The sequence below is a fragment of the Saccopteryx leptura genome, chromosome 6 (genome assembly GCF_036850995.1).
Source record: "Saccopteryx leptura isolate mSacLep1 chromosome 6, mSacLep1_pri_phased_curated, whole genome shotgun sequence".
Lineage (NCBI taxonomy): Eukaryota > Metazoa > Chordata > Mammalia > Chiroptera > Emballonuridae > Saccopteryx > Saccopteryx leptura.
The window spans coordinates 74,784,810-74,805,436 of record NC_089508.1 but is presented as its reverse complement, the minus strand read 5'-3'; the positions used below and the strand labels follow the sequence as shown (position 1 = coordinate 74,805,436).

Here is a 20,627-nt window from a genome sequence, read left to right as displayed (position 1 = left end):
ATTTTAGTAGCAGGGTGTAGGGCAGAGCAGACTAGGACAAGTGTATGACTTTCGGGTGAGCAGGTGGGGAACCAAGCTAGAAGACTGCAGAACCCTGATTCTAGTATGAAAAAGACCTCTTTTGGAGAATCAGCATCCACACTAGAAGTCTCAGCTTTCCCCAAACATTTTGTTCAACTTCTTTCTAGAAGAACTACTTTATAGGTGGGAAATGCAGGCTGCTTGAGTGGAGGTGGGGATGGGAAGGAAGGTAGGAGTATGGTGAATTAGAGGGAGCAGTTTCCTATTTATGGTCATTCAATTAATTTTTCTTGTTTTCAGCCCCAGTTCTCACTTCTGATTAACTCTGTCCTGAGCCTTTGTTGGACAACTGTTGGGCTGATCCAGTTCCTAGCTCAGTATACTTCAGGCTGCAGCTTCTTGGTTTGTTTTTTCCTTCAACCCACTCCCATCTACTTTGTAACCGGCAGAGAGTTCTGGAAATTTCTTGTTTATTGGTGACCCAACCATTTGCTTCTCTTGGTTGTTTTGGTAATTTTTCTTTCAAAGGACTGTCAGGAGTCAAATGCTGACATCTAGTCCATCTTGAACTTAAAACTTTTAAGGAAAGGGAAAGATCTGCCTTTGTAGAAATTTTCAGAGACACAATAGGATCAGTTGGTTCTATTTTCTCTCATCTTTTCATAATGCTTATCATCTATGAAGAAACAAAGTGACTAGATAAATACTGTGTATTTCTTTGACATTTGATAAAATTTTCATGGTTATTGTTTTTAACTTATTACATGTAGGGCTTTCTATGTTCTGCTGCTGCATGTTTCTGGGCTAGAGTGCCACCGTCTTCAACGGAGTTCCAAGGGTCCTAGAGCCTAAAAGAGGTAAAGAACTACAGAGCTAAATGAAATGTAGTCTCTCAAATAGTGCTAAAGGTAACAATCCCCCATTCTATGATGGAATCTTTAGATCTTAAACTGCAGGGGTTTAAATCACAAAAAATTAAAGTTTGAAAATAATTTTAAAGTTGCTAAAAAAACCCAAGTCAATTAACAAATGAACGTATAGTGTTTTGGAACACATCCAAATGCATTATGCAGTGGCTTAAAAAGTAACAGAAAAACCTCACTCAGGGTTTTTGCTCTTTTGTACAGCAGTTCAGAGTGCTGAGGGGTGGAGATGCCAGATAATTTCCCAACCTCATGGTTTGGATAGCTCCTTGGTGGTTATTCAGCTACAATGTCAAGTTATATACTGGAAGACCCAGTGATTAAATTTTAGGTATACAACATAATCAACAGTTCAAATGCTACAGAAATGTTTACCTGAAACCTATGTAGTCTTATTGATCAATGTTACCCTGTTAAATTTAATTTTCTAAATAAAAATTTAAAAAAACTTAGAAGATATAGGTGCTGAGTTAATATTAGGCTAAAAAGTAACAAAGAAGGGGAGGAACTGATTGATATATTAGCTAAGATTGCCTATGTCTCCACAAAATAAAATGACAATATGTTAATTCTGGTCCTTTATGACAGGTTGTTCTGAAGCTACCTAAATGTCACCTTTTTGGTTCTATGCATGGCATGTGGTCATATGGCACTTCATATAATAGTTCAGGCAATTATTTTATATATATTTTTTAAATAAGCAAAAAAAAATTTATAGGTATTAAAAATAAACAGGAAGCACAGGTGTCTAATTATATATTATTTTAACCTCTTTTAATTAAATATTAATATTTGTTAAAATAGGAAAATAAAATGTGTGCATCATTAAAAAGAAAAAAATCAATGAGATTGTAAAAACATGAAAAAGAAGACTTTATTCAAAGAGGGAAGCTATTGAAACCACTCTAGATAGGTATAGGGACCAATGCAATGGAATTTTGCAGTGGTGGAGAGAATTTGGGCTCAACTCTGAATACTACATGGGCAGGTGGGAATTTATAGCCAAGAAGTAAGGTGAGAGTATGTGGATGGAAAATTTCTAGAGGAAACATTAGGAGTAAGGGGAATTCTGCTTAAGCTGATCTAACGACTCTTGCTGAAGATAGGCCACCACCTGAGGGATAACCCATCAGATAAAGACAGTGGGAGTTTCTGTAAGTTGGCTTGGCAACATTCTTGCTAAAACTAGATTTTACAAGGAAGTGCACAGATGAGTCTGGGAGAAGGCTGAGAACTGACTTTATAAAGTTTGACCAAACAGCCTGACCTGTGGTGGCACAGTGGATAAAGCGTCAACCTGGAAACGCTGAGGTTGCCGGTTCAAAACCCTGGGCTTGCCTGGTCAAGGCACATATGGGAGTTGATGCTTCCTGCTCCTCCCCCCTTCTCTCTCTCACTCTCTCTCCCCTCGCTATAATGAATAAATAATAAAAAAAATATTAAAGTTTGACCAAACAAAAAAATTTTGTCAGCATTTACAGAATTATGTTGATACAATGGCCTCAATGAAGATTAGCCACACAGTACATGTATGTATTATAGTAATGCTTAAAATCTGGGCTACAGGAGCCTTGGTTGGAATAACCTGAAGTGAAATAAAAAACCTAACACTCATTAATTAATTAAACCCATGTAGTTTTGCTTGGTTCAGTAAACTGAAGATCAACTTTTTTTCTGAAAACATCTTCAGGATACAGGGAACACATTTAATAATTAATGATTACCATATAATTTTATGTGTAAACTGCTTAGCTGACTGGGCTGAACATACACAGGAAGATATGTATCTAAATAAATCCTGTTCACCTATTTTCATTTGCTTTGTTCATCTATTTCAACAGGCTTATCACCAGAAAGATTTCAGTTAATCAAAGGTTATAGATCATTGTTGTTTTGCCATAAAGTTTTATAAACTAAAACAAACAAACAAAAAACGTTTCAAGCCCTGGCCGGTTGGCTCAGCGGTAGAGCGTCGGCCTAGCGTGAGGAGGACCCGGGTTCGATTCCCGGCCAGGGCACACAGGAGAAGCGCCCATTTGCTTCTCCACCCCTCTGCCACGCTTTCCTCTCTGTCTCTCTCTTCCCTTCCCGCAGCCAAGGCTCCATTGGAGCAAACATGGCCTGGGCGCTGGGGATGGCTCCTTGGCCTCTGCCCCAGGCGCTAGAGTGGCTCTGGTCGCAACATGGCGACGCCCCGGAGGGGCAGAGCATCGCCCCCTGGTGGGCAGAGCGTCGCCCCATGGTGGGCGTGCCGGGTGGATCCCGGTCGGGCGCATGCGGGAGTCTGTCTGACTGTCTCTCCCTGTTTCCAGCTTCAGAAAAAAAAAAAAAAAAAAAGTGAAAAAAAAAACAAAAAAAAAACGTTTCAATTACCTACCTAAGCGATGAAATCCAAAGGTGAATCTTTTGGTTGGTGATTTTGAAGACAGCCACAAAGCAAGCAGGGTCAGTATGATAGCACTTAGGTCAGTTAACATATGAAGCGCATCTGTCATGATTGCTAGGCTGTTTGCAATGTATCCACCTTAGAGTAAGGATGAGAGGGAAGAAGGAATAAATTAACTAAAATAACGAATGTAAGTAATGAAGCCAAAAATACATAACATTTTACAAAACATGAATTTCTAACTTAATCTTTATCCTATTACAATGAAATCAAGGTACCTCAGATTTTATGCAAAACATTAAATATGCATATATTTTTCTGGTGAAAATGTCCATGTCTATGAATAGATTCTCTGAAGAGTCAAAAACCTTAAAAAAGTTAAGAACCACTAAAATGGGGCCAACACATAAAGAGAAATTTTGTGTTTTATCCAGGTTTTACTCAACCAATTAATTCTATTTGACAGTAAAATTAATAACCACAATATCTAAATATTACAATAATGCTGAAGAAAAGGTAGGTATTCATTTATTTGGGAGGGTTTGAACATAAAATTAAACTGAAGAAACTCATAAAATGTACATTAGTTCAAAACAAAAGATAAAAAATAACTGATTCATTTGAATATACACAGCAATGTCTCCTGATAGAGGAATAAAAGGTGGTATTTAGAATACACAATTTTAAATTTTATAATGATTTTCCAGACATTTTAAAATATACTACACGCTGCTCTGTTTTGGTCAACTATTTTTCCTGGCACCATTCATTGAATAAGCTTTTATAATATAACACAGAGCATTCAAATTTTTTTGTGTATCAGAATCACTTGGAACTTTTGTTAAACTGAAGATTACTTGACCCCACTCTCAGAATCTCTAATTAACACATTGTTGACCGGCAATTTTATGCAGAAGTTATCTCATGTCATTGGCTATTTTTTTGTTTTTTTTTGTAATGGAGTGTGAAAGTGAAACAATCTAAATAAACTTCAGTATACTTTATTTATACATAATGAATTTAAATAAAACTTTGTACATATCTGCTACATATTATAGTTTATACATATTATATATTTTAGTATTTTTTTTTGATGTGGTATACTGTATAGCAAGCACCTACATGTAATGGTACACAACATGTTTTGCAAATATATCTGGTTTCGCTGCGCTTTCCTTTTGAAACACACACTTTACACATTCTAGTGGGATTTCTTTTTATACCAGTGACCACGGACCTGATGCTCGTGGATCACTAAGGTCGGCAGTTACACCTGAAATATTTGAATAATCCTCCAAAGTTGGTGTAATATCATTTTCAATCCACTCTTCTTCAAAATCACTTTCACTATCAGATCTTATTAACATTTCTTTTTTGTTGTTTTGGTGGTCTAACATCCGACTCATTATTGTCTTCCAATAAACTATCAATTTCCACATCACTACAATATATTTTAAAATCACTCAGACAATCAGATAAAGTGTCTGCATGTAATTCATTGAAAAGTTCTTCACCTTCACAATCCATCATGGTTGAAACTATTGTAATACTATAATTGCGATGAAAAGTCACTTTTCTTTAATAATAAACTGAACACGATTGAACATGATGATAAAAGATTTTACAATATCCTTGATATGTATGTTCAAACTGCGAATCCCAAGTTTAGATGGCTTGACTCATTGTTTTTGTTTATCGTACCTTCGATTTTGTGGTCTCATTCCTGGAGGAGTGAGAAGAAAAGGAGTCTGCATGAGAATATAGAATGGTGTGCTGTTTTTCGAACTTCGACCCTCAGGGTGAGGAGTCACAAATACAATAATCCTACACCTGTATTACCCTGAGATTTAAAAATTGAAATAGCTAATGCAAGTGCAAACATGAGTTAACTCATGAGTGGTCAACAATGTGTTAAGTAGGTCTGAATGGGGTCTGAGAATGTACTTTTCTAACATGTTCCCAGGTGATGCTGCTGGTCTTGCAACCACATATGGAGAATCACTGTTACAACATATAGTGAACTTCATGATCAGGGTGCCATGACATGTTAGTGTGCTGAGTGGCTAATCCCCCTATTCCTAGGATGGGTATGCAGAGCCCAGAGCAGCAGAACTGGGGCTGGTGATCTTGTAGTCACATTTACACTGGTGTGCTTTATACAGATATGCTTTTTATGTATTCCCTAATATGAAAAAGCTAGAAATCAATGAGAGAAAATACAGCCTGGTAGTTAATAACATGGGGCTTTAGACTCTCGGAGACTCTGAGCAAGTTACCTAACATTTTTGAACCTCAGTTTATTTATCTATAAAATGAGGACAATATCTTAAAGCCACATTGTTCAGTGGATCTTTCTGAGATGATGGAAATGTTCTATCTGTACTGTACAGTACAGTAGCCACTAGTCATATGTGGCTATTGAGCATTTCAAATATGGCTAGAGCAACTGAGGAACTGAATTTATTTAATTTAATTTTAATTAACCTAAATTTACAGAGCCATATGTTGGTGGTCATCAGCGTTAACAAAACAGCAGCAGGGTAAGGACCTCTGAAAATCATCTCCATAAAAGCAGTAAGACCATGGGCAAAAATTATTTAAATCAGTTTTTTTGGGACTCTGGAAATTAACCAAAGGCTGTTACAGGTAGCATTTATTCAAAGGAAACACTACCTGAATCTTGGTAAGAGCAGTGAGCTCTGTGGCATTCTAACTTGCCTTATACTCATCTCCCCCTCTCCAGCTTTTCAGTAACCTTGAAAACAAACAAGCAGCAATCACACTGAAAACCTCAGTATGGCAGCCTCTGCAAGGCATAGAATGGGCCTGGAGCTCCATAAAAGTCCCATTTCCAGAGAACTGTCTTAATTTGACCTGTCTGTTGGTGTCCTAGAAGACCATACTTGCAGGCTGTTTTTATTCGACTTGACTTGGAGCTCTGCCCTGTGCAAAAACAATAGGAGGCAATAGATAACAATGCGTTCCCCATGTTCTGAAATTTTACAATGATGTATCCAATTTGCCGGGATTTTGTTGACTCTTTAAATTTGGGGATATTTCTTAAACTAAGGTAATATCCTCTTGTCCTCCTTGTCCACAGGGAATATATTCCAAAACCCCCAGTGGATGCTGGAAACTGTGGGTAGTACTGTACCTTATATATATATATACTATGTCCTATGATAGAGTTTATAACTTCTCTATAGCATATCTGAATTGCTAGCATTACAACTCTTGCATTTTAGGGCCACTATTAAGTCAAGGAAGGGATGTTTGAATACAAGTACTGTGATATCACAACAATCAAGAAGGCTACTATGTGACTATCAGGATGGGTATGCAACGGGCATACACTGGACAAAGGGATGATTCACGTCTTGGGCAGGATGGAGCAGGACAGTGCAAGATTTCATCATGCTACTCAGAAGATCACATAATTGGAAACTTATGAACTGTTTATTTCTGAAAGTTTCCATTTAATATTTTTGGATTGTGGCTGACCACGGGTAACTGAAACCGTGGAAAGTGAAAATGCAGATAAGGTAGACTATTGTATGCTGTTGACGCCTTTCCTTCTGCTTTCTCTGTTCTTCAAACTACTATTACTTGGAGTTTGGACTAATATACTATTTTTTCTTGCCTTTTTCCTCCTATTATCAATTTCTACTTTTTTGCTGTACTCTTATCAGAGATTACCTTGGTTCATCTTGTAACATTTCTGTGTAGTTAAAAAAAATTTTTTAAGTGTTTTTGTTTAAAAGCTCTTCTTTTTTTCTCTGAATCTGTTTAAAAGCAGCCTGCTCTTGTTTTATGGATACATATCTTATCTCCATGGATACTAATTATATTAGTATACTATTACTGTATTTCCCCATGTATAAGACACACCTTTTCCCAAAAAATTTGGGGTCTAAAAACTGGGTGCGTCTTATACAGTGGTTGTAGATTTTTTTACTTGCATTTCTCACTTTTTCACATGGATGAGAAGTTGTATGAATTTTATGATGAATAAAACTTGAGTTCAATAACTTTATGTAATACATTTTTTTTTTCAAATTTCGGGCCCCCAAATTAAGGTGCGTCTTATATGTGGAAGCATCTTATACATGGGGAAATACGGTATATCTGTGTCTTAAACAGGTTTTATTATTTTTATTTTCATTTTTTTACAGGGACAGAGAGAGTCAGAGAAAGGGACAGATAGGGACAGACAGACAGGAACGAAGAGAGATGAGAAGCATCAATCATCAGTTTTTTGTTGCCACACCTTAGTTGTTCATTGATTGCTTTCTCATATGTGCCTTGACCGTGGGCCTTCAGCAGACCGAGAACCCCTTGCTCAAGCCAGCGAGCCAGCGACTTTAGGTCCAAACTGGTGAGCTTTTTCTTTTTTTGCTCAAGCCAGATGAGCCTGCGCTCAAGTTGGCGACCTCGGGGTCCTCCGCATCCCAGTCCAAAGCTCTATCCACTGCGGCACCTGGTCAGGCTTAAATAGGTTTTAACTAGATTTCCTTATTTTAACCTTACTCTTTATCCACGCTTCTAGGGATATCTGGTGCAACCAGTCCTGGGCCTACTTAGGAGTCTCCAGTATAATAGTACTGAACAGTGGTCTCTAGATCAGCAGTATCAGTACCTCAAGAACTTGTTAGAAATGCAAATTCCCAGGCTCTATCCCATACCACTTAATTAGAAATGCTGGCCCAGTAATTTGTGTTTGACTAAGTTCTCAAGGTGCTTCTCATGCATTAGGATGGTTCTTGGCTTTTCTATTGCTTGCTTAGGAGTTGGCTTTTTTGAGTCTACTAAGTCAGTTACCTCCTTTATCAGTTTCCTTTCTAGTTTTCCCAATTTGTGTTGCTATTGTCTTCTCTCTAGTTTATTAATAAATCCCTTTATCATAGTTTAAGAGGCCTCTGGAAAGAGTACAATTAGATGTATGAGTTAATTTGCCATTTTTACCTGGAGGTCTGTTTGCATCATTTTTTAATCTTTTTCATAAAAATGCAGTTGTTAAAGTAATTAATAACTCTGTTACTAAACCCCAAAGATACTTTAGTTCTCATCTTATTGGACCTCTCACAGCTTCAACTTATTTACTGCCACTTTAAAATAGTCCCTTTTCTTGGATTCTGGGATATTTGTTTGCTTTCTGCCTGACTTCCTAAGTTGAGGTTCCTCCAGGCTTGGGCTCTCTGGGTGATCTTTTATATTCCTATAGCATTACATACTATAGCTCTACCTTGATCTCTTTCTATTTTAACATTAAAGTCACTTATTTTTTTAAATTGGTTTTAGAGAGAGATGAAGGAAAGAAGAGAGAGGGAGGGAGAAAGTGAGCGAGACAGAAGGAAACATCAACTTGTTGTTCCACCTATCCATGCATTCATTGGTTGATTCCTGTATGTGCCCTGACTCTTCTCCATCCACGTTAGCCCAAGCCATAATCATCTCTTGTCTGGACCTCTGCAATAGTTTGTTTCCTTTCTTTTTTTTTTATTATTGTTATTATTTTTTTAATTTTTTTTTTTTTTTTTTTTTTTACAGAGACAGAGAATGAGTCAGAGAGAGAGGGATAGACAGGGACAGACAGACAGGAACGGAGAGTGATGAGAAGCATCAATCATTAGTTTTTCATTGCACGTTGCAGCACCTCAGTTGTTCATTGATTGCTTTCTCATATGTGCCTTGACCAGGGGCCTTCAGCAGACCAAATAACCCCTTGCTGGAGCCAGCGACCTTGGGCTCAAGCTGGTGGGATTTTGTTCAAACCAGATGAACCCGCACTCAAGCCGGCGACCTCGGGGTCTTGAACCTAGGTCCTCTGCATCCCAGTTTGACGCTCTATCCACTGCACCACCGCCTGGTCAGGCTGTTTCCTTTCTTGTACTCTCCAATCCATTCTCCAAATAAGAACCAGAGCCAGAGTAATCTTTTTAAAACATAAATCCCATCATGTCACTCTCTGCTTAAAAATCTTCACTGGAGGCCCTGGCCGGTTGGCTCAGTGGTAGAGCGTCGGCCTGGCGTGCAGAAGTCCGGGGTTCGATTCCCGGCCAGGGCACACAGGAGAAGCGCCCATCTGCTTCTCCACCCCTCCCCCTCTCCTTCCTCTCTGTCTCTCCCTTCCCCTCCCACAGCCGAGGCTCCATTGGAGCAAAGATGGCCCGGGCGCTGGGGATGGCTCCTTGGCCTCTGCCCCAGGCACTAGAGTGGCTCTGGTCGCAACAGAGCGATGCCCCGGAGGGGCAGAGCATCGCCCCCTGATGGGCAGAGCGTCGCCCCCTGGTGGGCGTGCTGGGTGGATCCCGGTGGGGCGCATGCGGGAGTCTGTCTGACTCTCTCCCCCTGTTTCCAGCTTCAGAAAAATACAAAAAAAAAAAAAAAAAAAAAAATCTTCACTGGCTTCCCATTGTATTCAGAATTAAAAAGCACACTCATTTATATGGTCTATCAGGACCTGCCTGATTTGGTCCCCTTGCCTCTCCCTTTTGTTTACTACTTTCCAGTCAAACTGACCATTTTTAAAGTCCTTTTTAAAGGTCCATTTTAGAACCTTTGTAAATGCTGTTCTCTTTACTTGGAAAATTCCTCCATCCTCTTTGCTTGAATAACTCCTACTAGTCTTTTTTTTTTTCCTTTTTCCGGTTTAACTATACCTGGTTCATACATAAAGAATGCCTCACTGGTTACTATGTCTTACAGTGCCTTGTTTTATTTTGTCATATTACTTAAGACTATTCAAATTTTAAATTTATTTGTATGTTTATTTGTTTAACATCTGAGTCCTACAGTAGATTAAATGCTTCAGATAGTAGGGATCATAATAGCCTTGTTCTTCATTGTATATCCAGAACACATAGCACAGTACTGGACATAGAGTAAGTACTCAAGAAATACTTGCTGAATGGAAGGAAGAGTAGACCTTATCTAAGATCTCAGAGCAAGTTAGTGGTAAAGCCAAGATTCAAAATAATCTCTTCTTTCATATATTTAAATTACTTCATTTTAAAAACTATAAGTGACCATCTTCTTCTGCACCTCTTCCCCTCCCCTTTACTCTCACACTCTCTCTCTTCTCCTCCCGCAGCCATGGCTCAATTGGTTTGAGTGCTTTGTCCCTGGGCAGGCACTGAGGATGGCTCTGCAGAGCCTCCGCCTTGGGCGCCAAAAATAGCTCAGCTATGAGCATGGCCCCAGATGGGCAGAGCATCAATACCAGACCAGGGTTGCTGGATGAATCCCAGTTGGGGTGTATGCGGGAGTCTATCTCTCCTCCTCTCATTCAGAAAAGAAGGGGGAAAAAGTATAATAAAAATTACTCTATGCTTACAAAAATGCTTTATTTCTAAGTGCTTTTGACACACTTTAATAAATGCAATCTATATAACATTCAGAGCAATATTGTTAATGCCTATCCAAAAATTAGCATCTCTGTGTTGTCTAACAAAAAATTTTCATACTTTAAAATAAAGTCAGTGTTTGAAATACTTGTGGCATTCACAAAACTTTTGCCAAGTGAGAGATTTCAAAAATAGTAAGTCAGGACAATTATATCTTAATAATTTTTACTTAGAAAAAATAAACTCTAAATTAATTTTACAGGGAAAAATTGTGATTAATGTGATTTTTAATTTCAAATACTAAATATTAACTTCAAAAATCATTAAGTCTGTTATGTAAATTTGGGCAAGTCATTGAATCTTCGTCAGCTGACACCATGTCTTATCTGGCCACAGCTTCACTCTTGTCTTTTAATTTCTTCATAACTTTAGCATTTATAATTCTCTAACACACAAAAAATTATTGAGTGTCCACTCGGTGCCAATCCTAGGTGCTGGAAATCCAGCTTATCTTTCAGTGGAGAAAGACTGATATTGAACAAGTAAATATACAAAAAAAGATAATCTCAGATGTTGAGAGCCTTTAAAATTGAGGAGGAAACAGGAGAAGAAAGGTTTACTTTAGTCAGAAAGGGTCTCTCACAGGTACCTTCTGAGATGAGACATATATAACTAGAAACCTGCCAAGAGAAGATTTGGGAAAAAGCAATCCATATAAAGTAGTGTTTTCAAATTGGAGACCCTGCTCTATTTGTGACCCATGTAATCAATTAAGTGGGTGGGACCACAATTGAAAAAATATTAGGACACATCACATGAAATAAAACTTTTGTTTTAGTATACAAAATAATCGAATGTCAAAATGATCTGGAGATGTTTTCTCTAAATCTATGTACTCTAGTTGACCAATGTCACCCTGTTAAAATTGTCTAAATAAAACTATTAAAAAATAAAAAATAAAAAAATAATCCTAAAAAACCAAAAAACAAAAAACAAAACAAAACAAAAAACCAAAAAACAAAAACTTTTGTTTCAGGCCCTGGCTGGTTGGCTCAGTGGTAGAGTGTAGGCCTGGCATGTGGACATCCCGAGTTCAATTCCAGGCCAGGGCACACAGGAGAAGCACTCTTCTACTTCTCCACACCCCCCCCCCCTTCCTCTCTGTCTTTCTCTTCCCTTCCCGCAGCCAAGGCCCCATTGGAGCAAAGTTGGCCTGGGCGCTGAGGATGGCTCCTTGGCCTCTGCCTCAGGTGCTAGAATTGCTCCGGTTGCAACAGAACAACACCCCAGATGGGCAGAGCATCACCCCCTGGTGGGCATGCTGGGTGGATCCCAGGTCAGGCGCAAGCAGGAATCAGTCTGTCTGCCTCTTCCCCACTTCTCACTTCAAACAAAAAACAACAACCCCCTTTTGTTTCAGTTACACATATATTTATACATGTGTATGTGTACGTAAATACATGTATATGATGCACACCTACATGAGTCACAACGTTAATTGTATTTCTTACTAAAGTGATGTCAAAAAAAATATGAAAGCCACTGAGATAAAAGGACCAGCTAATGTGAAGGCCTTAAGGGCAGGGAAGGACTTTGTGAGTTGTAGGGAAAGGTGGTCAGCTTGGCAGAAGTGAGCACAAAGGAGTAGTATGAATGAGTTGGTAAATGTATATACATTTTCCTACATTTAACTTCCAACTAACACCTTACATCTGGACTGCCACCTCTGTTCTTGACATGGTTCTTCAAGGGACAACATGGGAGAATAATCTCCCAGCTTTAATGTCACTTTGCAAGCAGTCACTAAGACAAGTTAGCAGTTACACTAATGTGACTGTGAAGTTAATTTCTAAACAAAGAATGTATTTTATAGTGTGAATGCATTACTTAATTAAAAAAATGAAAAATAAAACCAAGTTCATAAACCTTGGGGGAGCCATTTTCTGGTTCCTTTAAAATCTTCCTTACAATGGAAAACTTTCAGGTTAGTCAGTAGTATTTAATTTTGCAAATACTTTGTGAACCTGAGGAAATAGTAAAAAAAGAGTATTAAGTCAAAGGCAGAGAAAAAAACAAGAGAATGGGACTGTATATGTGACTCTTATATTAATCACCTAATTCCCTCACATCTTATTTAAAATTTAACCTCTGGGCCCTCAGATTCCTTAGGTGAAAAGGAAGGTGGAACAGGTGTTCTGTAAGGTCCCTTCATATTCTAAAACCTTATAAGTAATTTTAGAATCATTCACTATTTTAAACATTGCAGAAATTAACTTGGTGTTTTATCACAATTATTTTTTTTAAAGAGGAAGTTACATTATTTACAATGGAGACAATAAATTTATATTGTACTTAGACTGATTTGCCCTTTGGAACTGCGTGGCCTTTTCACATCACATGAGATCAGTATCTTGATAGATAACAAGCTCCCTGAAAAGAGAGTTTAAACCTCCCATCACGTGTGGCTAAAGCTTGACAAATGGAAATGGCAAGTGAGTTGGCAACACAACTCACCTACAAGTTCTCCAATCATGAAAAGCAAGTACAGAACGGCAGCAATGGTCAATCTGGTTTTCACCTTTCTCTGCTTCAGCAACTCTCTGCGTTTGCTGCAGCTGTCACAGGGGTCCACCTTCAAACTGAGCTGACTGTTGGTCAAAGGTAAGTCCTGGTCCAGTAAGGAATCGTCGTCGGCCTGGAGGGCCGGGTGCGCCCCGTTAACAGGCCTTTCTGGGGTTTCAGACCCATCGTCGGCCACCACAACGCGAAGTTTGTTAAACCGAGAAAGCCCCTCGTCCCCCACCTCGTCCGAGAAGTCGAAGGCGCTGGTGTCATTTAAAAACAGTGGCGCATCATCCTTCCGCAGCAGAGATTTGAGGCGCTTCCACGCGCCGGATCCGGCCATGGCAGAGGCTGCGCCGCGCGGCGCGGCGGGGCTGCGGGGCTGCGGGGCTCGGGGCAGGCGGCCGGCCGGCAGCTCTACTTCACTGGGGCGCCAGATCCAGATGGCACTGCCGCGCGTCCGTGCCCATCCTATGGAACACGAAACACGTTACAGATTAAAGGCGCCCCATCAGAGCCCACAAGTTCCGAAGCCCCGGGCAGCGAGGGGCGCAGGGCCAACTCGGAGGCGCCGTGGCTCCGCGAGGGTGGAGGGCGCGTCTATCTGGGGCGCCGCCGCAGGGCCGCCTCTCATCTCCCCGTCCCCGGCCGGCTCGGTGGGACCGGCTCGCACAGCTCGGCCCAGAGACACGGGGGTGCGGGGGCCGATCTCTGAACCGCCCGCAGCTCCAGGCCGGCTCCGCGGGTCTGACAGGTTCGCGGCCGGGTGTCCGCGGCCGCCTCCTCTCCCCGCCCTGCGCGAGACCGCGCGCGTGCGCCGGAGCGGCCGCGGGCCAGGCGCGTGAGGGAGGGGTCGGCGCGAGGGCGCGCGGGCCGCAGCGCAGGGCTGGGGCGCCGCGAGGGGCGGGGCGGGGCAGGGGCGCGGGTCCTGTTTTCCGGCCGCTTGTCCGACTCTGCCCCGGGAGGCTCCCGGGCGAAGCCTCGGTCCCGCACGGCCCGTCTGCGTGCTCTCGTGGAGAGACAGACGAGGATGAGCCCGGGTCCGCGGGCTCAGTGGGTAGAGTTGAAGGGTGCCGCCTGAGGCTGGGAGTCCGCTCAACGGAAGGAGGGCCTCGGGGGAATCTTGGGTCGGATCTTGGCAGAAAACCAGTGTAGCCCTTTCTTACTAAGCGGGAAACCAACTAGCTTTTCTCTACGCATTGGCCCTTTCGCAGGTTGGCAAAATTTGCTGTACAGTCAGGTCAGCTTGGAGAGGGCAAGGCTTATGGCCGCCAGAAGTTCTGTGTCCGCGTGTGTGTGTGTGTTTGTGTGTGTTTCCCCCAGTAAATATGTGTTCTCTGTGTGCAGTTACTCCACGCTCCTTTTGCCTCCTAGTAGTCACAGTATGTACTAAACCCAAGCACAGAAATTCTAGAAGTATCTGTTCTGGCCTTTGGTTGTGTTTAACCACAAATTAAGCAAATAAAAAACAAATAAAACAGACGACAGTATGGGGATTACAAGACGGAAGGTGCGGTGGGAGGAGGTAGAAGAGGGTAAAGGGGAGATAGATGGTGATGGAAGGAGACTTGATTTGGGGAGGTGAACACAATACGATATTACAGATGATGTATTATAGAATTATACACCTGAAATCTATATAATTTTATTAACCAATGTTATCCCAATAAATTAAATTAAAAACCCAACAAGTTAAAATTCAATAAGTTCTGAGAAGACGCTTTTAATTTAGATCTAAATTTTAATGGAATGGCAATTGCCCTGTTTCCCCTCCCCCATATCACTCACCACCATGATTCCCTGGTTGGCTTTTAGGGATTTGGGAGATCTTAAATTTATGTGCAGAATTTTGGGGGTATAGGTATTCTTAGGCTTCATCATATTTTTAAATGGGGTTAAATCTCAAATAAGATTTAAAATAGCAATAACAAAACACTGTCAGGAGAAATAATCATATACCATAGCTCAAGTCCCTACCTTCTACTTGGTGCGGAACTGTACAAACTCTTATTTGCCCAGTGTGTATAAATGTTGTATTTTAACAACAGTCTACCGGATCACCAAATTTTAAGTTACAAAAAATACAATAAAAAGTCAGATAAACCATCATTTTCCTCTGAAAATGCAGATGACACTTCAGAATTTTGCATGTCTCAGGTGCATGAGCACCAAACGCTTTAGATTCCAGGATGGCCCCTCACTTTTGAAGGCCCACAATATCAGGTTAGGAAACCTGGATCAGAGATCCTATGGTTCCTAAGACCCAGAATATTCAATAATCAGGGTGCTTAGATTATCATCAGAAGGTAGAGAACTTAATGGAGGTTGCTTTCCTAAGTCTAGATCTATTAATCCACCCAGTTTGGGAGTAGGTTATTTATTGTTTTTAATTTGTTTATCATACTGCCTTGAATTCTAATGAGAGAAGTGAATAAAGCAAATATAGAAGTGTGATAGCTCTCCAGTATAAATTCATAAAATGAGATTTCATTTAAAGAAAAGGGATAGATGTTTTCAAGAAAAGCAGAGGCAAGAGCATGGGTTTTTTTTGTTTGTTTCTAGTATTTACAATAAACTTTGTTGGAAAATTCTGCATTCCAATTTATTTTAATTATTTTTATAACTGCGTACCTAACGAGTGTTGAGAGGACAACGCACTCCATAGTGATTTTAAGATACGTTACAAAATTCTGTCATACACTTCCCAACAAAAGGTAGTACTTCTCCCTCCCATTGAGCATAGGTTACTCTTAATAGCTTATGGGCTATAATGAATAGAATTTGGCAGAAGTGACAGTTTATGACTTATAAGACAAGGTCATAAAAGGCATTGCAGCTGCCTTGTTCTCACTTTTGGATCACTTGTACTAGGGGAAGCTGGAACTACCATGTCAGGAGGGACTCAGGCAGCCCCATGGAAAGGCCATGTGATGAAGAACTGAGGCCTCCTGCCAACAGCCAGGTGAGTGAGCTATACTGGAAGAGAATCTCCCTGTGAAGCTTTCAAATGACTGCAGTCTGGGTGATGTTGACTGAAACCTCATGAGAGATTCTGAGCAGAACTACCCAGGTAAGCCACTCCAAGATGACTCATAGAGACTGTGAGATAATAAATGTGTATTGTTTTAATATGGGAAGTTTTGGGGTAACTTGTTACAGAGCAGTAGATAGCTAATATACTCTATATCAACTTTCCTTCGTATCAGGAAAAATCCTTTTCTTATTCTTTAATCGCATGGACTGTTGTTCGTAGGCCTGTGCTAGGGTTAGTGGCATGATTTTTATCATTGAGCTTTAAAATGAGCTAAATAGACTTCTGTAATCTTCTTGTAATGTAACCACTATTTGCAACCTTATTTCTGTGTGTTCATAAGAATAGACAAATGAATTGAAATATAACCATTTATAATCTGGTACTGCCTACAGTTCTGTTAGCTATTGCTCCCTGCACCATTCTTTTATAAGAGACTTCATATTTCTTTCCAGCATGAAGAGCTTTTGCATGTGGGAAAATAAAAAGAATTGCTGACCATTTAGCCAGTTTAGTAATCAGAGAACCCATAATACACAGATTGGTTAGGTAATAGCAGAGGCCTCTTGTTCAATTGCAAGACATATACCTCAGGGCAATAGACACAGAATATCCTATGTCAAAACCTGTTTTCTGGCCCAGATAGCTCTTGGAACAACTTGCAATGCTAAAAGTTATACTACAGTAAACATTTACTTAAAGGCTTGTTTATGTGCCAGGCACTATGCAAGACTGCTGACTTATATTAGCTCATTTAAACTTTACAGCCTCCCTGTGAGGAAAGAAGTGATTTAAAGCATGGGTCTTGCAGTCAGACAGCTTGTGTTTGAATCCTAGCTTCACCATTTACAGTCATAGAATTTCTGGCAAACCAACTCTTTGTGCTTCAATTTTCTTACTTGTTAAATTATGACAATAACACCTGCTTCACAGGGCCATGGTTAAGGATTAAGAGATAATGTATGCAAAGCATGTAAAATTTAGCATACATAGTTCTTAGCACATAGTATGGGCTCAGTCGATGCCAGCTATTTCTATTTTTTAAGTAGACGAAGACACAGAGTCTCAGGGAGGTTAAGTAACCTGGCCAGTGTTGTGCAGTTAGTAAACAGCAGCAACTCAGTTCCAGATCATTTTGGTTTCAGAGCTCAAGCTCTTAAACATTACTTGACACTGTCCCCCTCACTTTCTTCCTGCACACAAGTAGAATAATATGCAGAAAGCATCCAGACTCCTTGTATCATATATCAAAGATTTGCCAACATCTTGAGACCTTAGCATCATCTTGTGAAATCCCTCTTGGAACTGAAGGAAACAAAGTGGAAAAGTGTTTTTTCAGTTGAAGAATGATAAAGGTGCCATTTAGTTGACAGGTTCAAATGCTGTGTATTCCCCACTTGAGAACTCTGTTCTCCGCTGGAGTATGTAGGTTTCCATTGGATGTTTTTTGGAATGTGTACCATTATCTTTTTCAGGAGAGGATGAAAGCTGTTGGATGTGTATGAACAAGGTTGGTGATATGATACACAACTATGGTGAATGTAATAATTTTTTCCATCTATAGATTACGCTGGAGATTCAGTTTAACCTCTCCCCTGGAAAAAAGGGCCTGAAATAGCTAAGAGAATTGCCCAAGCATAGGCAAATTACCTTCTTGGACAGGAAGGAGATAAAGGAGAGGATCTCTGGCCTGGGGTTCCATCTACCCTGTTGGGAAAACCAACCTGTGTACCGAAACCTACTCAATCAAGTTTATTGTTTTCATACTTTTGTTTTTGTCTTTCCTTAATTTTAAAAATAAACACTCCTTTTAAAAGTTTTTGAGGAACCTCATCCATACTGATGTCCGAAGGGGCTGCACCAATCTGCATTCCCACCAACAGTGCACAAGGGTTTTCTCTTCTCTACATCCTCACCAACACTTGTTGTTAGTTGATTTATTGATAATAGCCATTCAGACAGATGTGAGGTGATATCTCATTGTTGTTTTAATCTGCATTTCTCTGATAATTAGTAACATTGAGCATCTTTTCATATGTCTGTTAGCCATCTGTATGTCCTCTTTGGAGAAGTGTCTATTCAGGTCCTCTGTCCATTTTTTAATTGGGTTGTGTTTTTTTGGTGTTGAGTTGTGTGAGTTCTTTGTAAATTTTAGATATTAACCTCTTATCAGACCTATTATTGGCTACTATCTTCTTCCATTCAGTAGATTGTCTTTTCATTTTGTTGATGGTTTCCTTTTCAGTGCAAAAACTTTTTAGTTTGATATAATCCCATTTGTTTATTTTTTCATTTGTTTCCCTCGCCAAAGGAGATATATCAGAAAAAATATTGCTAAGAAAGATGTCAAAGGTTTTACTGCCTATGTTTTCTTCTAGGAGTTTTATGATTTCAAATTTTACAGTTGTCTTTAATCCATTTTGAGTTTATTCTTGTATATGGTGTAAGAAAATGGTCGTTTCATTTTTTTGCATGTATCTATCAAATTTTCTCCATACCATTTATTGAATAGACTGTCTTTACCACATTGTATGTTCTTGTCTTCTTCAGTGATTCCTCTTTTGGATATATATCAGAAGAAGCCCACAACACTAATTTGAAAGAATATATGCATCCGTATGTTCATTGCAGCATTATTTACAACAGCCAAAATATGGAAACAACCCAAGGTGCCCATCAGTGGATAAGTGAATAAAAAAGCTGTGATATTTGGCCAGAAAAAAATAATGAAATCTTACCATTTGTGACAGCGTGCATGGAACTAGAAGATGTTATGCTAAGTGAAATAAGTCAGTCAGAGAAAGACAAATACTGTATGATTTCACTTATATGTGGGATTGATCTAATGAACAAAATAAATGAACAAACAAAACAGAAACCAACTCATAGATACAGAGAATAGACTAATGGTTGCCAGAGGGGAGAGGAGTTGGAGGACTGGGTGAAAAAGGTGAAGGGGTTAAGAAGTACAAATTGACAGTTACAGAATAGTCACGGGATATAATGTACAGTATAGGGAATATAGTCGATAATATTGTAATAACTACGTGTGGTGCCATCTGGGTACTGGAAATATCAGGGGAACACTTTGTAAAGTATATGATTGTTTAACCACTATGCTGTGTACCTGACACTAATACAAAATAATACTGAATGTAAACTATAATTTTAAAAAAAGATTAAAAAAAAGAACCCCCCTCCAACCAAAAAAAGAGGGAACATTGCTCTGGATTTCTCTAATCATGTCTGGCTAAAAAGAGCAGGAATAGGAGGTCCCAGGAGGATGGATTAAAAGACTGAGCACAGTAGCCCTGGAGTCCGGAAATGGTAGCTGGGCTGAAGGAACTTGAAGAAGAGGTAGCAGGCTGATTTTGGAAGTGCCTTGGGAATGCTTCATCATAGACAAGAGCACCACATGAGAACTTGGAGAACCTGGTTCACCTACTAATTTTGCCATCCAGTCACTGTGATTCCTAGCAGTGTACTATCGCTGAGTCATTCTCTTATCTGTAAAAAGTGAAAAATAATATTTTCCCTACCTATTTCATAGAGACACTATACGAATGAGATTTTGTATGTGAATGTCATTTCTAAGAAATTCTTAGTGGTGAGATCATTCTGTCTCATGAAGATCGGAGATTATTAATATACTAATAGTCAATTTATATTTATACTAGGCTTATATCAAAGAACATTGTAACGTTTATGAATTAAGCCAGGACAGAGAAGCAACTGCAGACATAGTGACTCCTTTAAGGCTTCCAAAAACTGGTGGCTTTAAACAATGAAGGCCATTGTTTAAGAATTCTCTCCCAGGGTTTTTGAGGATTAATTAGATTTTTAAAAATCTGCAGTGTTTTGAGTTATTCTCAGAATTCTTTCATAAATAAAGATGACAATAATTTTTTTAAAGTATCTTTATATTGGTCCTGCCAGAACCAAATGTAATAAGTTCACCTGCTATTTGATTCTGTATTTTCCCTGAAGCAAAAATTCCAAGTCTAGGCCAACCTAAATTACCTTTAATGATTTTAAACCTACTACCAGAGCACACATGACTGACTAGCATTTACTACCCAAATCACAAAGATCTTGGTGTATGATTTACATGACACAATAATGCCTCATAATCACTATGCCCCATAGTAGTTAAATATAAATTACTATAATTATTACAGCTGTTTTTTTACTGACCAACAAAGTTTTACTCTCCTCTTTGTTATATTTTAATAAGTCACATTCTGCTCACTTGCAAATAGGGTTTAAGGCAGCTTTCCCTTTAGTAGTTCTTCATTATCTACAAAAGCTATAAATGTTGAAAATTTTACCTGATACCAGCTACTGTTTAATCCTCACTGTAG

The 20,627-nt window shown here is 39.5% G+C and overlaps 1 protein-coding gene and 1 long non-coding RNA gene across 2 annotated transcripts in view; one reads left to right on the top strand and one right to left on the bottom strand.

Annotated features, from left to right (window-relative positions):
- The window catches only part of SLC30A4 (solute carrier family 30 member 4), a 31,629-nt gene extending 18,051 nt beyond the window's left edge, over nucleotides 1-13,578 (bottom strand). The window contains exons 1-2 of the mRNA XM_066388067.1: nucleotides 13,188-13,578; nucleotides 3,322-3,468 (exon numbers count right to left, since the gene is read on the bottom strand). Coding sequence (XP_066244164.1) covers nucleotides 3,322-3,468; nucleotides 13,188-13,578 — 538 coding nt within the window. The remainder of the gene's footprint in view (nucleotides 1-3,321; nucleotides 3,469-13,187) is intronic.
- LOC136407716 (uncharacterized) overlaps nucleotides 1-16,299 on the top strand; it is a 55,785-nt gene extending 39,486 nt beyond the window's left edge. The window contains exon 3 of the long non-coding RNA XR_010751998.1: nucleotides 16,107-16,299. This is a non-coding gene — a long non-coding RNA (uncharacterized lncRNA). The remainder of the gene's footprint in view (nucleotides 1-16,106) is intronic.
- The last annotated feature ends 4,328 nt before the right edge of the window (nucleotides 16,300-20,627 follow it).